This window comes from Myxocyprinus asiaticus, chromosome 16 (genome assembly GCF_019703515.2).
Source record: "Myxocyprinus asiaticus isolate MX2 ecotype Aquarium Trade chromosome 16, UBuf_Myxa_2, whole genome shotgun sequence".
NCBI classification, from domain to species: domain Eukaryota; kingdom Metazoa; phylum Chordata; class Actinopteri; order Cypriniformes; family Catostomidae; genus Myxocyprinus; species Myxocyprinus asiaticus.
In genome coordinates, this window is record NC_059359.1 from 10,533,972 (window position 1) to 10,559,224 (window position 25,253).

Below are 25,253 nucleotides of genomic sequence, written 5' to 3' on the forward strand. Positions count from 1 at the left end.
GACGTCATATTGCACATTGTTCAGGTGTGTGTGAGTACTAATGATTTAGTACTGTCATGTGTGACCTGCAGTTTTGTTTCTTTATGCCAGGGGTCGGGAACCTATGGCTCGCGAGCCACAAGTGGCTCTTTGTTAAAAATCAAGTGGCTTGTCTGGTCTCACCATTCACCAACACATGATCGTATAAAACTTTCTAGAGATAATTTTCCTGCAGAAAGTGTGGGTGCAACTGCAAAACTTGAAGTCAATGACACTGTTTTGATTTGCTTTCTCCCGAATTTGTCGTGCAGCCTCTTCCTGGTGAACAAGGTTTGAAATTAACACCCGCCAAATGCGGATTTTTCATGCTGATGTACCAGCCACTGTGGAGGGCGATCTGTAAGACTTCTCTGAGTGATATATAACAAGAAATTAAACACAAAGACGCACGTTTGACGGAACATGAGTGATTATTTTTTGAAGAACAGATGAAGGAAAAGCCGCCGATGCACGTCTGATTTGATATGTGTGCGCAGTGAGCTCTGCTGTTCACGAGTGCAATGAAAGCGCTTCTCCAAGACCCGCACATGCATAGAGTTCTGGGCCTCATTTGCCAATAACTATTGATCTTAGCAGTTAAGAGCATTTTCTACGAGCGATTTTACAAATGTTTGTTATTTTTTATGTGTGCCCAGGGTGTGAAATAGCACCTGCCACCCGCAAAATGCGACGAGGTTCAATCAAGTTTGCAAGCTCCTCGTCCAAATGCAGGTATTTCATGCGCGAGTAATTTTGCTCATCTACCTGCAACAGGTGGATGACCTGTAAGACGTCTTGGAGTGGCACATGACAAGAAATGCTGTTAGTCACAAAGACACGTGCTTGAAGAAACTTTATTATATTTGTAGGAACAGTATGTGTGTTAGGAATTAATTTAAACTGTCCTTATTCTACGTCATTATTATGTAAGGAAATTTCTAATGGAATTAGTCACGTTCGACAACCATTATAAGAAAGATAAATGACAAATAATTAGATTATTTGTCTGAATAAAATTCTCCACCATTAAAATCGTAATACAACGTCTCGTTGTATCCGCTCACAATTTCTATTGTAAGAAATTAGCTTTAATAAGGGAATTATGATTAATTCACTTATTGGAGTAATATTATTCTCATGGCTTATTGAAATAATATCACACATATTTTAGGTACAGCTTTGAAGAAAAGATCTTTTAAAATCAAGTTATGAGATTATATATCAAAATATACCACAGTCAAATTATCTTTGAATACAAACAAACTGTATTGCTATTCTAAACAAAAACTAATCTAACACATACAACATGAAACAGGTTGGCGAGAAAAGCGACAGAATGATCAATACAGAGAAAATGAACTTTATGGAGTCTGTTGATAATGCCTTAAGAACCATTTATCCTTCTTTGAGTATAAATCAATTTGCAATCGGATTACTCAAAGTATTTAAATAATACGCCAGCAATTTCAGCAAAAGTCTGGAGATGTACTTGCGTGTCGTTGCGTTTCCTTGCGTTACTTTTCCTTGCTATGGCTTGGTTCTTTGGTTCTTTGTAGAAAGTTCGTTCAGTCGATGTCCTGTACTCTGTTATGATTGTGGATAGTTATTGTCTCCATGGATGATGAGGCAGGCTTTTAAGCGAGGCCTTCTGCAAGGAGGAATCACGACTCCCGTTACGTGTGTGTGACCTGTAGAGCAGAGAGTGAGAGGCTTCCTCGGGACTTTGGGTCCCGAGTTTCCTTGGACTCTACATGGCACAGAGGCTGCAAGCCATGAGCGCAAGAGCGCGGAGGAGCTGCGGAGGAAGTGAAGAGCAACAGAGCCAAAGAAGAGAAGAGACCACCACCACCTAAGACTTCTTCCTTGGTAGGAAACTTCTGAGCTGAAATTGGCCGCACCCCAAAGGTGTCCTGAGCCAATCAGAAGTGGCATTTCACAGTCACATGGTCAACTGGTCTGTCCTTTTCAAAGTTGATTTACAATCCTTTGTGTGGAGGATTCTTACAAACTTCCCACTCATAATATGAACTTTTATATCTTAAAAACGGTGCAAGAGACATGACATTCGTTGTCATCAACATTCTCTACGTATACAAGCAAGCATTTACATACTAAATATGACATACTTTCATGAATATTATACGTGCAAGTAACAAAACATGAAAATCCCTGATTACAAATCATACTGGTTTATTCATTGGTTTTACAACATGGATAATACATTACATGTTATGAGAAACCTGATTGTCAGGGTATATTATCAGGTTAAGCCTTGAATAGTTACCATTCTTAATAGAATGAGATGAATAATACAAGATTAAAGATTATACTTATCGATTTGTCAGTTGTAAGTGATCCCTACACATATTTTAAAAGGTACATCAGGCTATAATCATTAATTTGTCAATTATAATTTGTGACATTGAGGAAATTACAGGATTAAAAGGTTGGGTTTTCTAGATTCAAGTCATATTGCAGCAATTGTTCGCTCTTCTGAATCTAATATCCTACATATTTTATCATATAAGAATAGACAAAAGAAAAGCCGTCATTGCTTGTGTCGGATTCACTGTTTAATCAGAGGCGTGCAGCGGGACCCTTTCTCGTGGAACACGTGCATGTAAAGAGTATCACTCCTTTTTCTCTGTTTCATTTGCTTGAAAACTGTTTGCAAGAACAATGTCATTGATGAATACTTGCGTGATGGCAAATGGGGCCGTTGGAGATGGTAAATGTTTGGATTTGGGTAATAAGATTTTTTGATCACTTCGTTATTTTAATTGCTCTTTTTTTTGTGGTTTCGTTTAAAGTGCAATTTGAATTTAGAAATGTCTTTTGTTTAAATTTTTTGTGCTTCAATAAATTAATTTCATTTTTAAAGCAAAATCAATAAAGCAAAAATTTTCACTGACCCTCGGCAGGGGGGTTGACAATATAATTGGATATCAATAAATTTTTTAAGGCAGTTATCGTTAAAATATTTTTTACATATCGCCCAGCCCAAAAGGGAAGTGAACTTTTTCATGAACAATTGTTAAATGAAGTAATTTTATGGAGACCCGCACAAACACGTGTAATCAATTCCATATTGCAACATGTTGCCTGTTAATTGTTGCATATTTGTTTGTTTTTGTGTTTTTGAGTAGTCTATGGGCATAATAAACATTTTATTTCATTGAAAACTTTGTTTTTTGAAAATAGTAAATTGGCTCTTTCAAAAAATGCATTAACCAAAAATTAAAAAATTGGCTCCTTAGTGAAAAAAGGTTCCCAACCCCTGCTTTAAGCAAACATGCATCTGAATTATTTATGTCCTTTTTGAAAATTCTATGACAAGTGGATATAAATAAATAATTTATGTGTGTGTGTTTTGCAAGGTTTAATCCGTACACAGGTTTTCTCATCATATACGTAAAGAATAATTTAAAATATTCATTATCATTATCAAAAAATAAACCTTGACAGGGTGATCAAGATTTTTAAGGGGTTTACTTTGTGATAATGACTGACTGACTGTACATTATCCTGCATATTTCATGGCAACTTATGAGATAAACTACCTGTAAATAAATGAACATACTGTTAAATAATGATGTAAAGGTGATGTGTGTAATTTTTAATGTTAGAAAGCTCTCCTATTCCAACTTAATATGCACCTATAAGAGGTGTGTTCTTAAAACCTGTTTGAAACAGTCAATATGAGAAGGTGATACAATAGACATGAAACTAGCACAGCTATGGAGGAAATTGGTTGCCTGGTATAACTGTCAATGATGACATTCTGCAACTGACCCTGAATCAAGCATTCCAGGGAGCAGTTTAATAAGCTGTGCTAAACAAAGTCAACATAGCTGGAATGATAGGAACTAATAATTTAATAGCTATAATTATTGCAATCAGTGGTTAAATTAGCAATGGGAAAGGTGGTCAAATCCAAAACTGACGGAAAAGTTTAAGAAGGCCCAAAGTATTTAGCAATCATTATGCAAGATTGGAAAATACTGGTACATTTTGGATACATTTACCAATCTTATTTTTAATAATTTTTCTTGTGTGATATGACTGGGAACATAAGCTGCACTCACCATCTGAGTCACCATCCAGAACATTCTCCATGTGTCTGATCATGGCCTCTAGGTCGCTATCCTGTGACAGAGAAGGACACACATGAAGGGGATACATTGAAGCTGGGAGACTTAAAATGCAGAGTACACAAGAGGATTGTTGACACCCACCATATGTTCACCTGGCCTATATACAAAGGGGGGTAAAAAAGGGGTCTGAGTTTGGTTCTTTTAAAGAGGACCCAAGTTTGAAAACACCCTTAACACACAGAAGGGTCTCAAAATGCAACTCCTAGGCTTTGTTCACACTGCACATATATTATTATGATTTTTTTCAAATCCGACCCTACAGTAAGAGGTGTATAAACTTACATTTAGTCATTTAGCAGAAAGCATTATTTACACATGAATGCATTTGCTGTGTCTGAAACCGCTTAGTCGTTCGCTCATTACCATTCTTTACTAAGTGAATGCCAAGTGTGACCAAAATTGAGTGAATTCAGACACTGCTATAGCATCTACAAAAAATGATTTGTGTATGTTACAGGAAAAAACTTCTTGCAGTCTGATCTGACCATTCAGACTGAAACGCATATGCAAAAACCTTGTTTTTGTCTTATGACTTTAATCAGATTTCAAATCACATATGGATGTAGTTTATATCAGTTTGGTAAATATCGGATTTCTGTAAACAACAACTAAACAGCTTTGAGATGTGTACGCCAAAAAAATAGATATTTTCTGCCTGTCTGAGCAACGCCCTATAAACACCATTCCAGGTCAATGGGATACCTTTTTGAAAGGATCACATGACCTAAAGGGGGAATTGGCACCATGATGAAGGCAACCTGAAGGGTTCTATACTCTCAAGAGGCATCATCTTAAGATGAAAGCCTCAAGGCAGACACAGATTGAATGAAATTGAAGCAGGGCTAAAGGTCCACCAGCATGTTGTGAAAACCATATTCAACCTCAAATTGGTTTGCAGGAAGCAGAACTGAAATCATTGCTTATTGGGACTCTGCAAGTGCATAGTGGTAAAAGATAGGCCTTTGGGCATCAAACATGCCATCTGTACAAAACATCAAAATGAGAAAAAATGATGTTGCAGAAGGACCTGCTATTTATTATCTTGCTATTTACAAAATGCGATTCCTCCATCTTTTGTTCCGGGGAATCTCACACAGCCATGGCTGGCAGCACAAACATCGCCATGTTCACTCTCTCTGTGAGCCAGCTAATTATGGAATATCCACTGGGGCAGAAGTCTATTCCATTCTCTCCTTTGGTTTCATACTCATACCACCACAGCTCTCTGTATCTTTTGCCCTCTTAATGGTGACAAATAGTTTTAATCTATCTTGGCTGGCCTGATCGAATCGTGCAGAAGTCTTGTATTGGATTGCGGCTTTAAGAGTCTGCTGAGGTAATTCATGCTCTCTTGGGAGTCCAGATGAGCCCTTCGCCTGCAGGGTGCCTGATCTGCACTTTATGTGTTTTAATGTCATGGCACTGAACTCAATCTGCAACAAATAAGCAAATAAGCAATCTGCAACAAATAAGCTTGCTAGGCCGCCAAACCCACTTTGGGGTTTGCATAATGCGGGCTATACTGCAGACAAGTGCTTTCATATTACTTGTATATTAAATGCTACCCGTGGGTTTGAAAGCATATGAAATGTGATTGAATTCATATTATGTCATGCTTCATAAACAGATGAACCTGTCAATGAGAGCTTATTAACAGTTGAGGGAATATTCGAGAGTGTGTGAATAATTCAAAGATAGACTGGAAGGGAAAGGATTGGTACTTGAGGTATACCAATCCAGAAGAATCCTTAAGGATGAAAGCAAATTTGCTTATATTAGCATATATTTTCCCTTATGAGCCTTAACTTGTGGTTTAAAAGTATTTTTTGTTTATGTTATTTTGGTAACATGTATCTATGAGAATGCGTGTAGTTTTAGTATTAGAGGTGTTGGATTAGAATTTTAAACCTACTGTTTAAGGAATAGACCAGGTTCGATACAAGTTAAGGGATAGTTCACCCAAAAATTTAAGTTCTCTTATCATTTACTCACCCTCATGCCATCCCAGATGTGTTTCTTTGACGATGGCTTTCTTTTTTCTCTTGAACACAAACAAAGATTTTTGGAAGAATATTTCAGCTCTATAGGTCCTCACAATGCAAGTGAATGGGTACCAAAATTTTGAAGCAAATAAAGGCAACATAAATGTAATTCATAAAACTCCAGTGGTTAAATCTATATCTACAGAAGCGATATTATAGGTGTGGATGAGAAAGAGATCAATATTTAAGTCCTTCTTCACTATAAATTCTCCTCCCTGCCCAGTAGGTGGTGATATGCACAAAGAATGTGAATCACCAAAAACAAAAAAAGAATGTAAAAGTGAAAGTAGAGATTTTCACAGTAAAAGGACTTAAATATTGATCTGTTTCTCACCCATACTTATCCACTAGAGTCATATGGATTACGTTTATGGTGTCTTTATGTGCTTTGACCTTTAAAATTTTGGTTCCCATTCACTTGCATTGTGAGCATCAATAGAGCTGAAATATTCTTCTAAAAAGCTTAATTTGTGCTCAGCAGAAGAAAGAAAGTCATAAACATCTGGGAAGCTTGAGGGTGAGTAAATGATGAGAGAATTTTCATTTCTGGGTGAACTATTCCTTTAAGCTTAATCGACAACATTTGTGACAAAATGTTAATTACCACAGCAAAATCGAGGTTACATTTACTATGGCACTGAGGCACTTACAATGGAAGTAAATGTGGCCAATTAATAAACATTAAAATACTCTCGGTTTCAAAAGTATAGCCAAATGTCGTAAACCATATGCATGTTAACATGATTTTAGTCTGATAAAATCACTTACTAACCTTTTCTATGTAAAGTCATATCCTATTTTGCAACTTGTTTGTAACTTTTCACAACTCGATGCCATGATGACATAATGCTGTAAACCCTAAAATGACTGTAAAAATTCAGATTTAAACAACTTTCTAACACAAAAAAATACATGTTTTAACAGAAGAATTAATGTAAGTGCATTTATAAAATTATAAGCTTCACATTTCTGCTTTCAAACCCTCCATATATTGGCCCCATTCACTTCTAAGTGCCTCACTAACCACGATTTTTAAAGAAAAGAAGGGACGAGTCGGAATAATATTTTGCCACAAAATGCTATCGATTTAGCTTATCTTGCACTGAACCAGGAATATTCCTTTAGGAAGCAAACAGAGCCTATCCAACCTCTGTAAACCCAATTATGGTATAACAGTTCATAGGCAATTGTGAGTGATTTTACAGTACCTCCACCTTTTGGATAAAGTGACTGCCTACCTAGACAGCATATTAAGGCATCCAAAGGCTGTTCCAAAAGGTAGGAACTGTAGCAAAATTATGCTGCCTTCTAAAATACCTTGTTTTGGCCAAATTCTAAGGCAGCACTGCTAATATCCTTTAGCAAACATTAATCAAACATTACAAGTTCAGTGAACAAATTCATTCATGAAATGTTGACTACACATATAATTATATTTATTTTAATACTTAAAAGTATTGATCAAATATTGTTCAATATAATTATCAATGTACTGTTTTTCCCAATATATGTGTGAGCTATCTATTGTTATACTTATTAACATAAGAGTAACATTGTTAGCTAACACTGCACACGAACACGCTAACATCACGCTCTACTGGAATCAATTGAGAGTCGAGAATCTCTCATGCAGTTGCGTGTCACATATGAGGCTACATTTCAGTTAGGATGCAGCCTTAGAATACAGCTGCCTATGTAGGCAGTATAGCAAGGCAGTTCACTTTTGGGTACTATGTTGTTAACCATTTTTCCCCACATTCAACTATTTCATGGCCTGCTGTCAGGGCCGGCCCGTGGGTTTGTGGGGCCCTAGGTGCGCCGGCACCTCTGAATAAATGCATGGGCAGACAGGACCTTAACATCAGGCTCTTGTGCAGGAAACAGAGGGGGCTGATAACCGAGGCTGCACTGGAAGGGTGATAACCCTGTAGACGACAGGGCAAGAAGTTGTGGGCATACTCGACCTAGACTAAATGATCGCTCCAAGAAGACAGATTACTGGAGGCCAGAGAGCGCAGGGTTTTTTCAAGCTCCTGATTCTCCCACTCCGCTTGCCCATTTGTCTGGAGATGGAACCCAGAGGACAAACTCACCATAGCCCCCAGCTTTCGACAGAACTCTGCCCAAAAAACGAGACACAAATTGGGGGCCTCTGTCAGAAACCACATCGATCGGGTGGCCATGAATGCAGAAGATGTGGTTTATGACTGCCACCGCTGTCTCCCCCGCTGTGGGTAATTTATGAGGGGGGGAATGAAATGAGCCACCTTCGAGAACCGGTCCACAACAGTCAAAATGACTGTGTTGCCATGGGAGCAGGGAGACCAGTTACAAAATCCATGGCTATGTGCGACCAGGGTCTAGACGGGACAGACAACGGTTGGAGGAGCCCGGCCATGGGGTTACAGGAGGTCTTATTTGTCGTGCAAATGGGGCAAGTGGCTACAAACCGTTGTACGTCCTGCGCAAGCGATGGCCACCAGAATTGCTGTATAATGAGTGTCTGGGTGCGAGTTGCCCCTGGATGACAAGCGACGTTGGATGAGTGACCCCACTGTAGGACATGCGTCTGAACTGATCACGGAACAAACATCTGGCCCGCTGGGCAGGTAGCGGGGGACGCACTGTTTCACGGACTTTAGCCTCCACCTCCCAGGATACCATGCCTACCACTCGAGTGGTGGGTAGAATGGTATCCAGTGGGATGGTGGAGGTCTCGACCTCAAAACATCAAGACAACAAGTCAGGCTTGATGTTTTTAGAGCCCGGGTGATACGAGATTGAAAAATAGTGCTAATAATACGAGATTAAAATGGTTGAAAAATAGTGCCCAGTGAGCCTGTCTAGAGTTAAGACGTTTGGCGCAATGAATGTACCCTAGGTTCTTATGACCAGTCCAGACCACGGACGGTACCCCCGAACCCTCTATCCAATGATGCCACTCACCCAAAGCCAGCCGGACAGCCAGCAATTCTCTGTTACCGATGTCGAAGTTCTGTTCTGCTGGTGTTAAGTGGTGCAAAAAAAGGCACACGGATGCATCTTTCCATCCGAGGAAGAGCGCTGCAACAGGACCGCTCCGACACCAACCTTAGAAGCATCCACCTCCACCACAAACTGACATGCAGGGTCGGGAATTACTACATTTACATTTACATTTATTCATTTGGCAGATGCTTTTATCCAAAGCGACTTACAAAAGATAATTACTAGGATAGGTGTGGTAGAAAACCGCTTCTTTAATTTAGAAAACGCAGTCTTGGCCCGCGGGGACCAGCAAAAATTAGCGCGGGTGGAGGTCAAATCCGTCGAGGCGAGTTGGCTGTAATTCTGAATATACCTGCAAAGCCTTGTGAGAATCTGGGGTTGGCCAATCGGAGACGGTTCTGACCTTGGCAGGGTCCATGCGCACACCCTTGGACGAAATTATTAACCCCAGGAACAGAACCAACTGTGCATGAAAAGTGCACTTCTCCGCCTTGACAAACAGCCGATTCTCTAGCAGTCGCTGAAGCACCTGCCTGATGTACTAAACATGGTCCTGGATATTCTGGCCAAAGATGAGAATTTGGAAGCCAAGTCGATGTCCATAAAGTTCCCTTGGCTCCACAATCCACCAGGGCTGAGACCGTGTGACTGGTAGATCCATACTGCAGCCAGGCCGGGAGAAGTGTGCATAATCCGGGTGCTTTGTCCAAGGGTGTTGCACTTGCCAGTAACCCCCTTCCTACAGATGAGCGGTGTCTTTTACCAGACAGGAAGCAGAAACATGACCAGACCGGGCTCAATCAAAGCATAATCCTTGAACGAAGCGTCGCTGCTTCCTATGTGAGATCCGAGTTCTCCCAACTTGCATGGGCTCTGAGTCGGACGTTGATCTACTCGGATGGTCAGATCCAACAAATTGTCAAAGCGTGGAGGCAGATCTAAAGGATAGATTTTGCCCTGGATGTCATCAGAAAGTCCCACATGACGTGATCATTCCACTCACAAGCAGCAGCCAGGGTGTGGAACTCGATTGCATAATCTGAGACTCGCCGATCTCCCTGAAACAGTCATGATAAGACCCTTGCAGCCTCCTGACCTTGAGCCGAGTGATCAAACACTCGGCAGAGCTCCGTGGAGAAGGCATAATATGAAGCGCAACAGGGATGTCTGTTGTCCCACATGTCAGTCCCCCATTCATCAAGGTGTGACTACGCAAGCCACGTTCATTGTCTCCGACGGGAAAGCAGAGGGCTGTAACGTGAAGAACAAGGAACATTGTGAAAGGAACATGCTACAGGATCCCGCCTCACCTAAAAACGGGGTTGGAGGAGGGATACGAGCTTCTGAGCACCCAGAAACGTGGGGAACCGCCGGAGCCGGTGAGGGGGCCTCCTGAGTGAGACCAGCATTGGGAGGTTGGCGGAGTTGTTGAACAACAGAGGTGAGCTCAGCGAGCTGCGATGCCATCATCTCCAGAGACCGGTTAGATGCGGAGATTTGATCCTGCTGATGTCCCAGCAAAGCTCCCTGCTGAGACAGGGTGGAGCAAAGTGTAGATTCCTCTGCTGGGTCCATACTTGGCTAGACTGACCTGTCAAAGAGCGAGAGCGAGACAAAGACCCAAGAGCTGAGGAACAGTTCAAAGGATTTATTAACGATAAATAGCAACTAAAACTGAAGAATGGAGAACCCGGCACCTGCTGCAGTAGCAGGGCGAGAAGCTCGTGGAAGTGTGCGCGCCATGGCCACACAGTGGGCAGATCTGTGAGGACTCCAGGAATAGTGTGTTCGTAGGTGAGTGTGTGCACCATGGTAGTCAGAAGCAGATTCGTGAGGAATCCTCCGTTGAAGCGTAGTGAGGTGCAGAGAACCAGCACACAGCAGACCGGAAGGCAACCACTCTCCCGACATGCGGGCAGAGATGAGGAATCAAACAGATACACGAGACAGAACCAACTAGGCAGAAAGAGTGAGGTAAGTTACTTCACACCAAACAACAATCTAGCAAAGATACTGGCAACATGAAGTGATTAAGTACGGAGTGAATCAGCAGAGTGAATTAGTGGCATGACCAGCGTTCCCCTGGGAACAATCAGTGTTCTCATGGAAACACTGATCATGCATACCAGCAGCGCCTGCAAAACATGAGGGAGAGAAATAATAAAACAAACAGAACAAACTGACAAACTCACCGGAGCAGTAACAATTGACTAGTGTACACTACCGGTCAAAAGTTTTGAAACACTTGACTGAAATGTTTCTTGTGATCTTACAAATCTTTTGATCTGAAGACGTATGCTTAAATGTTTGAAATTAGTTTTGTAGACAAAAATATAATTGTATTATTATACAATTATTTTAATTTATTTCATTATAAAACTAAAATTGCATTAAAAAGTACATTTTTAAAATTGATGACTTGGACCAAATAATAAAGAAAAGCAGCCAATAAGTGCCCAACATAGATGGGAACTCCTTCAATACTGTTTAAAAAGCATCCCAGGGTGATACCTCAAGAAGTTGGTTGAGAAAATGTTAAGAATACATGTCTGCAAATTCTAGGCAAAGGGTGACTACTTTGAAGATGCTAAAATATAACAGTTTTGATTTATTTTGGATTTTATTTAGTCACAACATAATTCCCATATTTCCATTTCTGTTATTCCATAGTTTTGATGACTTTACTATTATTTTAAAATATAATATATATATATATATATATATATATATATATATATATATATATATATATATATATATATATAATAATGAATGAGTAAGTGTTCCAAAACTTTTGACCGGTAGTGTATGTAGAAATGAACATTAACTAAGGTTTATTGTTAGTTCATGTTAACTAATGTACAGTAGTTAACTAATGTTAACAAATACAACCATAAATGTTACCCATTAAAGTAACACAAAATAAGAAAATGCTGTTTAAAATAGTTTTAGATAGTTTTAATAGTATGGGACACGGCTGACAATGGTTGAAATTCAATTTCAACTACCCACATATGTGTAAATGTTTATTTAGAGCAACAAAATATAAACACAACACCTCAAAATATATATTTGCAAACAAATGTAAAGAATAAACATACCTAGCAGAGATCTTTGCAGATAGGATGGTTTGGTTATTTTCCAGATTAATTGCACATATTTTCACTCTATGTGAGTTTTTTGCGTCTTAATATTGACAGTGTCTGAATTCCTTCCCCAGCAGATTATTCTTGAGAACCGTGAAAAGCCATAATGATGTCAAGTGCTGTTTCTGCTATCCTTTACACAAAATAAGCCTCAAAGACTCAAATAGCCACAAAGCAACTATAACTTATTTCCTGCGTTTCTGTCAGGTGTGCATTATTCAGCAAGGTGTGCGATCTGTGTCTAATAATACTGTTATAAGAAGCAGCACTCAAGTACCCAGCAATGCTTTGCATTATGAATAAATTATGCAGGTTAAGGTGTACTGCTTATCTGTACTTCTTGCTGATTTTAGATATACTGCTGTTATATTATTTGTTGTAACTTTCAGTCATTTGTCTTTTCGTGATTATTCAGAGCTCATTTTATACTTAAAATGTTGGTTTTAGTTTTCACTGTCATTGTGATTTGTATGTTAAATGATCAGGTCCACGCACGTTGCATGCTCTCCCGAAGTACATGCGCGGTAGAAAGCATTGGACTGCTGAGAATTTCAAAATAAATGTCATCACTGTTTCTTAATCTTTTGACTTGTTCATTTACTTAACATGTGTTTGCGCCTTCGCCTGTTTACCTGTAAGATGGGGCGGCCCTGCCTGCTGTTGATTAACCACATCTGTCAACAAGCAAACCCAATATGAAAAGCTAAGTTACAGGGTGCACAATTTACTGAAGCAGCACTGTTAAATTTGCCATTACATGTCAATATCACACAGTCGCAAAGCTGATTGACAAGCACTCCCCTCCGGCGGTGGTTCTCTCCTCACCTGTCCACATGTCTGACAGGACAGTTCTGTGGGGAGATCACCCTCTGAGCATTCTTCTCCATCTGAATCTTCCTCCGAGCATGACTCAAATTCATCCACACAGTAAAATGCCTCCGCTGCTTGAGGATCCTCAGGGATTGCTGAAATGATTACGAAAAAAACAGAAGAAAATAATGAATATGACAAAGTGCAGGTATTCTTTCATTCCAAACCTATATGACTTTCTTTCTACTGTGGAACTCAAAAGGAGATGTTTGGCAGAATGTTAGAGACTGACAGCCTCAGTCACGACTCACTTTCATTGCATCTTTTTCATTCAATGAAAGTGAATGGTGACTGATGATGTCATTTTGCCTAACATCTCTTTTTGTGTTCCACAAAAGAAATAAAGACAAACTGGTTTGGAACAACATGAGGGTGAATAAATGTTTATGGGTGAACTAACCATTTGAAGAAACATTTTTTACATCCATCAAGACAAAGTGATTGGATCTGTGCTCATTTCATCTCTGAAATGTTAGGGGTTTGTACCGACCAAGAAAAAATAACCCACAGCATACCTCCACACTTGAACACTGATTTGAACAAATGAACACACATACACACAGTTCCTGGCTGGGACCAAGATGATAACACAGTTTCATGCCTCTGATTCTATTAGACAGCTGCCAGCAACTGGACCAACCACAATAGGAGACACAAAGATGGCAGGAGAGATGGAGGGAAGGAGCAAGTGAAGGGGAGAGGGGTGTTAGACTGTAGTTTACTCTGTGGGATTTCCCATTCGATGCCTCAACAGTTTCATTTTTATCCTTAAGGATTTCCACCTGAGCACTTTCCTGCACAGTCTAAAAGAGAACATTAATGCATAATCACGCACATTTTACCCCTGATTTCTTGAGATAAAATGCCCCACATGTCCAAATAGAACAAAAGGCACTTATCATTACACACAATATCAAAAGATAAGAAGGGACATTCTTTCATCTTTGAGCGACATATACCAGACAATCAATAAACATTGGACTGAATTCAGCTATTCAGACCAAACCAAATGGAAACAGAATGCTGTACAGTATCACAGATCCATTTTTACTTTTTTGCATTTTAAAGGAATGTTCGTCCATGAAATGAGGATGAGCAAATAATGACTGAGATTTCATTTTTTGTGAACTATTCCTTCAAATCCAATTTTTTGTTACTTAAACTCACTTTATGTGAAACAAACTTTTGGCAATCAAATAATAAGTCAAGAAAAGATATTATTAAAAAAAATAATTACTTAATTAATTAATTAAAATAAAAATCGCAATTGATATTGCTTTTGGCTCATTCGTTACACTGGAAATTGAGTATATTTTGGTTCATACAGTACATTTTGACAAATGTAGTAGGTTCTTCAGGTATTCCTTGAATGAAGAAAAAAAATTACAAGGGGTTTGAGAAAACAGGTTGGACAGGTTCTAAGCATACAGGGTTTAAACAATCGCCACAGAAGATTCTCAAAAGCAAAACTTGAGTGTTCCCCTTTATAGCATACAAGAGTTACTAATTAGTTCCCCACATTTTGTTTGTCACGCCTTTTGACATGAATGAATACCGCGCTAAAAAAGCAAAAAAGCATTTGGCTTCTCATATTATTATTGTAAAACCCTAGCAAAACTTAGAAAAAAATTACTGTCACTGGATTGGTACACCATTTCACAGTCTTGGTCAATCGCAGATCTTACTACAGTAAAGGACTGTGGGACTCTCTGAAGTTGTTCAGGACTGATTCTGAGCTAAATGACTTTTTAAAAGGAGGTTTAGTGGAGATAAATGAAAAGCCTTATGCATGACAGTCAGCATTTTTCAAAGAACTCATTATTGATTTCAATTAGCAATGTTAATGTTATACCTGAATCGTTAACGCAAACAACCATTAGCTGTTGTTCTTTCATTAGTCATTACATTTTCACTCTGTTAGTCAGATACCAACATCTATAGCACTTAGTCTCAACCTTAGGTTCAACATTTCTCAAAGGAGTGGCCTAATGTACTACAATGACCTTGTAAATTTCATGCCTGATGCCAACCTTTCCTGTATGAATCATAATCGTCCGTCTTAGGTAAAGTGAAAAACTTTTTGACAATGAGAATGCCTGTATTTTCACTAAATGTAGAAAAAGAACCCTTCCTTCCTTCCTCCCTCCATAACACATGCCATCTTGAGGTTTATTGCTTTATTAAACCAGTCTTTGATTTAATTCAGAACTCTACTTTATCTAGAGTATTAATTAATTATACTAACATTAGAGATCTATGAAAACAAATTAAAGAGAGCCAGTCAGTAAAAACAGAGGCATTTAAAGAAAGTTAGTGGCTAGAGACAATGATGCTGACAAAATAATGCAATTAATGCACTTATTGTCAGAGCTCATTCATTTGAACGGCATCTTGCCAAGGCACAGACATCCCTGGTGTAGTCATTACAGTTTAACTAAAGACATGAGCTGAATTAGACAGCATTATTTATTTCCAGGATTCTAGAAGAAGCTCACAAGAAGGGCTGTCTTGGTCTTTGAATTACATGTGATTCTGAAATTGAACAAAACAGTAAAATAATGTCTGAATACATATTCCATCCCAGAGGACCATTCACATTGATATAATGGGTATAACCTGCTAAATGTTGCTGTTGGGAGACTTTAAGTAAACTATTTGAAACATGCCCTGAAATATTGTTTAAGCATTATGTATGCATTATTCATTTACTATGTTTTCTTTGCCTTGCAGATAACGTAAATTAGCATGAGGCTTTGTGGAAACGAAATAAAAATACATCTGGCAAATTCAAGGAAAAGAGGTTCAGCACTTTTAAGGCCAAAGAATACTTTGGTTGTCCAGCGCATTGGTAGTTGGATCGCACAAGGCTATGCGTGACGCAAAGTTCGTCTGTGTGGACTGTCCACATGTGGCCCAGGTTTTCTTGACATGAAGATAGTTCTCATCTGTGCGCATCGTTGGTGCATGCACCTGCCGTTGTCTGTACTAAAAGAGTACCAAAAAGTAGTCATAGAGCACATGCATTGAACGAGTTCATATTCGCTCATGGTATATTTTGAAAGGCTGTGCACTCGACCGTGTGCAAGACGATCCGGAACGCAGGAAAAAAGAAGTATATCCGAGCCTTTAGCCGCCAAACTCAGCTTTAATAACTGTAGGTTTCACTTCTTTAAAGTTGAGCCCACATGTGAAAATGCTTATTTTTTGCATTTTTCATCTGCATTTAGATTGTTTTAACAATATAAAAATTTTTTAGTCCAAAAAACAAACGTGGCCACTATCTGATTGCTAATATCTTAAAAATGCGTAAAGGCGGCTGCCCGATTTATGCCGTACTTCTACGACTTTTTGTAAACAAAAAAATGATGTCACTACGATGTCATCATGAGCAACAACTTGCTACAAATAAAAAAAATAAGTAAATCCTTTAGCCAGGCTTTCAATGGCAGCAAACTTAGGTGCTTCTGTTATTGCTCATGATGACCTCACAGTGACGTAATTTTGTTGTTTACAAGAAGTTGTAGAAGTATGCCAAAAATTGTGCAAACGCCTTTATACATTTTTAAGATATGAGCAATTAAATATAGTGGCCCCTTTTTTTTTGGGTGGGGAGGGGGGTGGGGGTGCACCCTGTATATACACTGTATACAGTACTGTGCAAAAGTTTTAGGCACTTAAGGTGTTTCACAAAAATATTTGTCTTAAGATGGTTATTTATATCTTCAGCTTTAGTGTGTCAATAGGAAAAATACATTTTAGACTCCAAATATTACTTTTGCAAATAGAAAAGATTACAAGAACAGGGCGCTCTGCAACAGATGGCATTGCCCCCACAAAGCCCCCCACTGAACATCGTGTCAGTCTGAGATTACATAAAGAGACAGAAGCAGTTGAGACAGTCTAAATAGATAGAAGAATTGTGGTGAATTCTCCAAGAAGCTTGGTACATCCTATCTGCCAACAACCAAGAAAAACTGTCCAGGTGTACCTAGAAGAATTGGGGCTGTTTTAACAGTGCACTGAAAAAATACTCAGCCCCCAGTGCAATTATTTTGTATCAGATTCCAAATTTAGAAAATATTAAAGTGTTACTTACTTAATATAAAGTATTATCCCCAGCTGGTACACAGTATTGTATATCATGACAAATAATTTTTTTTCCAAAACCTCTTAAAATGTAAAAAATATAACCTTAAACTACAATTTTGAGAATAAAAAAAAAGTATTCATAACCTTCATAATTACTAGGTTAACCTTGCTCAGATGCAAGATATTGTCTTAAAAGCACATCCGATTTGTTGCTCTAGTCTCCACTAGTGTTGGAAATTAGTGGATCAACTACTTTCAATTTCTTCATGAGCATAAATGCCTTCCCTCTCTATAAGAAGAAACTGTATGTTTGGATTCTCATAATTGTAGAGAAGCACATATCTGGAGAAAGATACAAGGCCATTTTTAAAGGCAATGAACATACCTCGGAGCTCTGTGCAGTCCATCATGCAGAAGTGGAAGAAATATGAAACTACAGCCAAGCAAGACACTGACCCAAAGCACAAAGGCAGAGCAACACTGGAGTGGCTTAAAAAATAAGAAAATATATGTCCTTGAGTGGCCCAGTCAGGGTCCTGGCCTCCTGATCTGTGGAGAGACCTCAAAATTGCTGTCCATCGCCAATCCCCAACTAACTTGGTACTGCTTGAAATTTTGCAAGGAGGAATGGGCTAATATTTGATTAGTGACCTAGAAATAGGGCAGAACCTTAAATATTTCTTCATAATTTTACATCATAATCTGTGTTTTTTTTTAAATAAATAAAAAAATCCTAAAATTATCTGTTTTCTCCAGGTTTAAATTTTAAATTCCTGATTTTCGATGTGGAATCAGACTTTTGAACACTGTACAACAGTTGAGTTTTTCTTTACTGTTTTCTTTTCAACATATTCCCATGCAATACAATGTTTTCTTATATTCCCATGCAATACAATGTTTTCTTACAATATATTGCAGATTCCCCCTGATTGCACCCCAGGCATCCTTCATTGATAAATCAAACTGTGTGGATTCTCATCGATTCGTCAAAGAGCACAGCTGTGGCTTTGCACTCATATAAAGCATCTAATTTATGGAGGAATCTAAAGTGATTAGAGACAGGAACTGATAGATAACCTCGCAGGACTACCTCACAACACATCTCTGAGATTTATCATCACATAACCAAAAACCCGATTAAAGAGGCGTTTTGGCCATAACTCAGCTTTCCCTTGATGTGGATAATGACGGTGGTAACAGAATGAGTCATTAAATACCTGCAATAGGTTGGCCAGATCGGATTCTGTCCATATTCACAGACAACAAATAATTACAGTACAGACATGACAAAAATCTGGTTATCGTCCTCCACGCAAACATTAACTCAATCATATAATTATTTGATTGAGAAAAGAGGCAAAAATTAGTCTCTGGCATAAATTTACTGGTGATCCGGAATATACACCGATCAGCCACAACATTAAAACCACCAGCCTAATATTGTGTAGGTTTCCCTCGTGCTGCCAAAACAGCGCCAACCCGCATCTCAGAATAGCGTTCTGAGATGCTATTCTTCTCACCACAATTGTACAGAGCAGTTATCTGAGTTACCGTAGACTTTATCATGCCACACTCCAAATCACTGAGATCACATTTTTTCCCCATTCTAATGGTTGATGTGAACATTAACTGAAGCTCCTGACCCGTATCTGCATGATTTTATACACTGCACTGCTGCCACATGATTGGCTGATTAGATAATCGCATGGATGATTGTTGGTGCCAGATGGGCTGGTTTGAGTATTTCTGTAACTGCTGATCTCCTGGGATTTTCACGCACAACGGTCTCTAGAATTTACTCAGAATGGTGCCAAAAACAAAACACATACAGTGTGGACGGAAATGCCTTGTTGATGAGAGAGGTCAACTGAGAATGGCCAGACTGGTTCGAACTGACAAAGTCTACGGTAACTCAGATAACCACTCTGTACAATTGTGGTGAGAGGAACAGCATCTCAGAATCCTATTCTGATGCTGTTTTGGCGGCACGAGGAGGACCTACACAATATCAGACAGGTGATTTTAATGTTGTGGCAGATCGGTGTATATGCCTAACTCAAATACGAAACATTATCTGACATCTTGTGCTTAATATATAGCGATAGCTGACTTGATATAGTCAACACAGTTTAATAATTTGTATTTTGAAAGTTTCAAGTGCCTGGATGATCTTAATCTCTGACCATTGGTATTATTTTCATGTTATTTTTAGAAACAATTTTTACAGTTTACTGTTGTTCATATTTTACATGGAAACACTTCTTTTATAGCAATTACTATTATGCTGTTGTGTAATTTACATTTTAGACACAATATGGTCAGTTATTCTGTCTATTTTTGCTTTGCTAACAGAAATAATTCCAAAAGAAGCAAAAACAGGATAAACCATTTGGAAATACTCAGCGTCCAAAAAGGATGAAACTAAGGCCACATCCACACCAAGATTGATTTTGCTACATTTACGCTTCTCATCCACACTGGAACAATGTTTTCCTCCATCAAAAAACGAAGCCTAAAAACAGAGTTTTCAAACAAAAACAAATCAGTGTGGACGTGGAAGTACTTTCCTTACCTTTTGTCCATAAAGGCAATTAATGTTTGTTCTGATAAATCTGTGTGGTGGAACATCATTAAAACTTCCAAAAATCATTTGAATTTCAAATGGAAAAGGAATGCTGTTCCATCACTCTCTCTCTTAAATGTGTGTGTGACCGTGAAATGTAATACTCCTGGTACCTCGCTCTGTTCTGGGGTCTGTTGTTTGCTAAACCATGGAGAAAGAGGCACTGGAGTGCCAAGCACACAATGAATTTTAATGGAGATGTAAAAGAGAAAGTCATTTCAGAAGAACAGTTTAAACATTCTTGATTTGGAAGATACAGGATGGAATTTCATCATACACACGTTTCATGATAGACTTCAAAAAGTAAGAAAAAAGTATCAGGGGAGCTAGGTTTCAAATTATTTTAATTAATCTACTTGCTCAAAGTTTAATTAATGAAATCTCTCTTTTCTAACTTTATCAGTAACAGCTCTTGCTGTCTTTATAACATGTTTTCTCCACAATGGATGTTTAATGATTGAATAACTCTATAAACAATCAAAAAGGCCTGGCTTTGGTCATCTAATGGGCTTTTCGCACTTTTGTCAGCCCAGAGTCATTTTTAATACTGAGTTAACATAATCTTGGTTTATCTTGATGCATGTATTGCTCATACAGTAACATTTTACAATGGTTAACAAGGTTCCATTTATTAACATTAGTTGATACAATCATGAACAAACAATTAACAATATATATTTTTTACATAATTTATTAATCTTTGTTAATAAAAATACTTTTGTTCACTGTTAGTTCATGTTAGTTCATAGTGCATTAACTAATGTTAACAAATACAACTTTTGGTTTTAAAAATGTATTTACAGTATGTTTAAATTGACATTAACTAAGATTAATAAATGCTTAATAAGTATTGTTCAATGTTAGTTCATGTTAACTAATGCAAAGCGGTAACACTTTACAATAAGGTTACATTTGTTAACAAATAGAACCTTATTGTAAAGTGTTACCACTCATACTTTACCCTGGGTTAGTCATTTACTGCAATTGGGGCTCTAGAAAAGGTCTTCATAATCCCCTTTTAAAATTACAAGTGTGAAACTTTGGTAATTCAAGGGTTAGCAAAAAAACCTCCAGGGCCTCCATTAATATTCATGTTTACTTCTGCATTATCACTGGATTTATAGAACTACGTTTAAGTTTATCTAAGCCCTAAGATTAAGGTTGAAATATAACTCATCATCACTCACTCACCAGACATACACTTCTTTTCAGATAATTCAGAAATGTTTCCCACTGATTCTGAGTTTCCATTTGGTGACTCGCTCTGAATTTGTTGAGTCTGGTTAACTGTGTCCTCAGTTCTCACCTTTTTGGAAAGATGAAAAAAACAAACAATTACCTAGTTGTAATGTATGGCAAGTGCTCAAGAACTGAGTATAGAAGGATATGAAAAGGATAAAACAGTAATAAATACAAACTTCACACAACTGTGATCTGATTATAGCTGATTTGTTAAATTATGAATGCATCAGCATACCTTTAAAACATCCACACTAACTTTCTGGAAATTTTTAGACTTATACTCTTGCATGCGAAGATGGTTTTCTTGATATTTTTCCTCGACAATTTGCCTGGGGCGAGACAAGACCCAAAATTTTAATCATAAACTGTACACAAATAGTATTTACACATAGTATACAACTTAAGTACATTTTTTATATTATATATAACTTAAATGTGAAGTTGTCAACAAACAGAACTGAAAATAATAATGACAAACAGGTTTCCTGAACACACCCGCTGTCTGCCATTGGCCAGATAGCCACAATGTTGCTATGTTGGACAGGTGTGGGGTGTTCAAACAAACAGAGCTGTGTTTTGATAGCACCACAGAGCCACAGTGTTTGAAATTTTCATGGAAATTAACCTACAAATTGTTTATAGTTGTCTCAGCGTATTAAGTAGAGACAGGAGCAAGTATTTTATCATTGAGAACATTACAAACATCACCTTTTAAAAACTATAATAATAATCTGAATGTACACATCAGTTTGTTTGTAAGAGTGGAATTATGAACCATGGTTTGACCGTTCCTATTCTATCAGTACATCACATATTACTCAAAGAATCAGAGCTGACATGAGATATACTGCCATAAATCCTTGCACCATGAAAACAGAAACGCCATGACACTTGTGCCAACTTTGTTATGGAATATGAACTCTGAGTCACATTTGATTAACATTCAGTGTGACACAGTCAATGCTCTGGACGTCACTCACTTCAGCTTTCTTGCTTTCTCATCTGCAGCTTGGAATTTCCGGAGTCTCATGCGTTCTCTCGGGCTCATTTTCTGCACCTCTGATCTCTCCCGCAGTGTCTGCAGATGTACCTTCTTCTGCCTGGAGGGGGTCAAGGACTGAATTTATTGGAATTATTAATTTATTGCTTTAAAGGGATATTTACCCAAACTTTTGTTCCATGTTTGGGTGAACATTAAAGCAAAAGGGTGGAGAAACCAAATTCAAAGAGATTTTGAAATTCATAAAATGACATTTTTATGCTCAATAACTCAAATTGTTATGCTGATAATATAATTTTTAATGAAAATGTTTTATTAAATTAGAAAATAATGCAAAATATAAGCATTATCACTGGTGGTACATCTCAGTACATGCTCTACACCATTTATAGTTACAGCAGGATTTAATCCAACAAAAAAGGGATGCAATCCAAACAGGGAAAAGTATGTCATTAGGTTATTCATGAGAACTTGTGTTAGACAGCTTCAGATGCATTGTGTGCAGTCTCTGTATACCAACCATACCAGAATGGCATTTGAAGCTGCTAATGAGAAAGTCAAGGCCGCATAAAGTCTTATGCAAATAGTTTAGCTTTGTCTCATAGAGAAGAAAGACAAATATAAAATGATAAAGACATGGAAAAGCTCCAACAGAACTGCACTGATGAGATCTAGATTTTTGACTACAGTGGCAAGGCAGTGGAATTACCTGTATTTATGTATAGATTTGTCTTAAAAACTGGTTTGATATTCATCTAACTTACAATAATGAATAAGCACAATCTGTTTTAACTAATAACAAGCACAAATTATTGTATTGTTCTTGTACATATTGAATACATCATTCAAACATTCACAGAGTAGGTAATCTCTAGGATAATGATATCAACAAAAGCTAATTACAGTCTGGAATTGGCAAACCTGGCATCCAAATAATGAAACAATATGGGAGGTGTGGGTTAGACCTACTTTGACTTATAAAAAGCACTTAAACATTTTGAGTTTGTTATTCATAAAAGGTATCTTCTGACATGGACCATGGCTCATAAAAAAAAAAAGAGATCTCAGAAGACCTACAATCAATAATTTTTGCTTTGCATAAAGCTGGAAAGGGTTACAAAGTTATTTCAAAGAGCTTAGATATTCATCTGTCCACAGTTAGACAAACTGTCTATAAATGGAGACGATTTAGTACTGTGTCTACACTCCATAGAAGTAGCCGTCCAGCCAAGATGACTCAAAGGGCACACCACAGAATGCTCAGTGAGGTCAAAAAGAACCCTAGAGTGACAGCTAAAGATTTGAAGGAATCATTGGAACTGGTTAACATCTGTTTCTGAATCTACTATATGGAAAAAATTAAACAGGTATGGTGGCCATAGCAAGACACCACGAAGGAAGCCGATGCTTTCCAAAAAACATTGCTGCGAGCCTGAAGTTTGCCACAACTCCACAATGCTACTGGGAAAATGTTTTGTGGACTAATGAAACTAAGGTTGAACATGCAGCACTACGTATGGTGTAAAAAGAGCACTGCATACCAACATGAATACATCATCACAACAGTGAAGTACGGTGGAGGGATTATGATTTGGGGCTGCTTTGCTCCTTCGGGGCCTGGACCACTTGCCATCAGAGGGAACAATTAATTCCCAAGATTATTAAGATATCCTACAGAATAATGTCAGGGTGGCTGTGCTCCAGCTGAAGCTCAGTAAAGTTGGGTGATGCAGCAGGACAATGACCCTAAACATCGAAGTAAATCCACTACAGAATGGCTTCAAAAAAAGAAAATCCATCTTTTGGAGTGGCCCAGTCAGAGCTCAGACCTTAACCCAACAGAGATGCTGTGGAATGACCTCAAGATGTGTATAAACTTTATGATTTGTGAATTTCGGCCTGACTATTTTACAGACATAACTCAGAAAATAAAGCTCAATATTCAGTTCTGCTCGTGAATATCTAGTTTACTAATTTGCCTCAAACAAAACAAATCTTTCAAAGATTTGATGCTAGAAACCTGTCCTAATTAGTCCTTCCTCAAAAGCGATCACTAGTCATGTTTTCATCCAAGTTACAAATTCAATTTATACGCAAAATCGAAATATCTAAAAACTATTTGCAAATAAAACAGCGTTTCCATCCCATGTGTTTAAGAGAACTATATCTTCACTCCTGAGTAAATTGGTGCAAAGCAGAAATGAAATGAATTACTTGGGGTTAAGATGGTACAGACAAAACCCTCTGATTAACTTAATGTTTGCTAGCGTTCAGTGGCAGATGTCTTATGTCAGGGAGTGAAAGCATGTGATGATATTTATATATTCTCTGATCGAATCATGCATTCACATGGCTTGTTGAGTAAAAGTCACATGACTTTTTTGATTTGCTTCTATGTTCCTATCTAAATTCTATAGGAATATATTCTGTCAATGTGTTTCCATCGTAGTTAACATGTATGTCTTCTTCTCGAATAAAAATGTATCAACCTAAAGCGAGCATACAAGTTTTTTATGCACATTTTGGAGATTTCATTTGCGTCTTGCGGTTTTAATCCAGCATTTTTTATGCAATGGGTTAGGGTTAATCTAAAAATGTTCATAAAAATACGTGGATGTAAACCCAGCTACTGTAGCAGCCTGGTACTTTGTAAGCTCGACTTTGTTTCCAGGCAGACTGAAAAATCTTTGTTCCATTACTCAAGGAAGCTGCATAAAGTTAGCCGATTTCAGCCAGCTCTTGCCATTTTTGTATGCAGACAGTCAGTGAACGGGACTCTGTTTCCAAGGCTAACTGCACTCTTTCTGTGCACTGTCAGCTTTAACATTGCATAGATTTCCACTAGGTCATAGCTAACTATGACTGACACTTGTTCTTGTTGACGGAATGTTTAATTAGTGTGGAAAGCGATGAATGAATTAATGAAAGTCTGCCACTTATTAACTGACACATGATTAACATGTTCCAAACACTGGGTATGCAGTGACAAAACTACATATTTTTAGGTCCCCTGAATAAGCATGTGTGAAAATGTAAAAAGAGAGGGGAAAAAAAACACAAAAACAGTCCTGTTCCCCAAAA

The 25,253-nt window shown here is 38.1% G+C and overlaps 1 protein-coding gene across 2 annotated transcripts in view; it reads right to left on the minus strand.

The window, feature by feature from the left end:
- nek11 (NIMA-related kinase 11) overlaps positions 1-25,253 on the minus strand; it is an 86,779-nt gene that overhangs the window by 31,655 nt on the left and 29,871 nt on the right. For both annotated transcript variants that reach the window (XM_051721148.1, XM_051721149.1), the window contains exons 9-13: positions 22,153-22,272; positions 21,408-21,501; positions 21,122-21,236; positions 13,174-13,313; positions 4,104-4,164 (exon numbers count right to left, since the gene is read on the minus strand). In XM_051721148.1, coding sequence (XP_051577108.1) covers positions 4,104-4,164; positions 13,174-13,313; positions 21,122-21,236; positions 21,408-21,501; positions 22,153-22,272 — 530 coding nt within the window. The remainder of the gene's footprint in view (positions 1-4,103; positions 4,165-13,173; positions 13,314-21,121; positions 21,237-21,407; positions 21,502-22,152; positions 22,273-25,253) is intronic.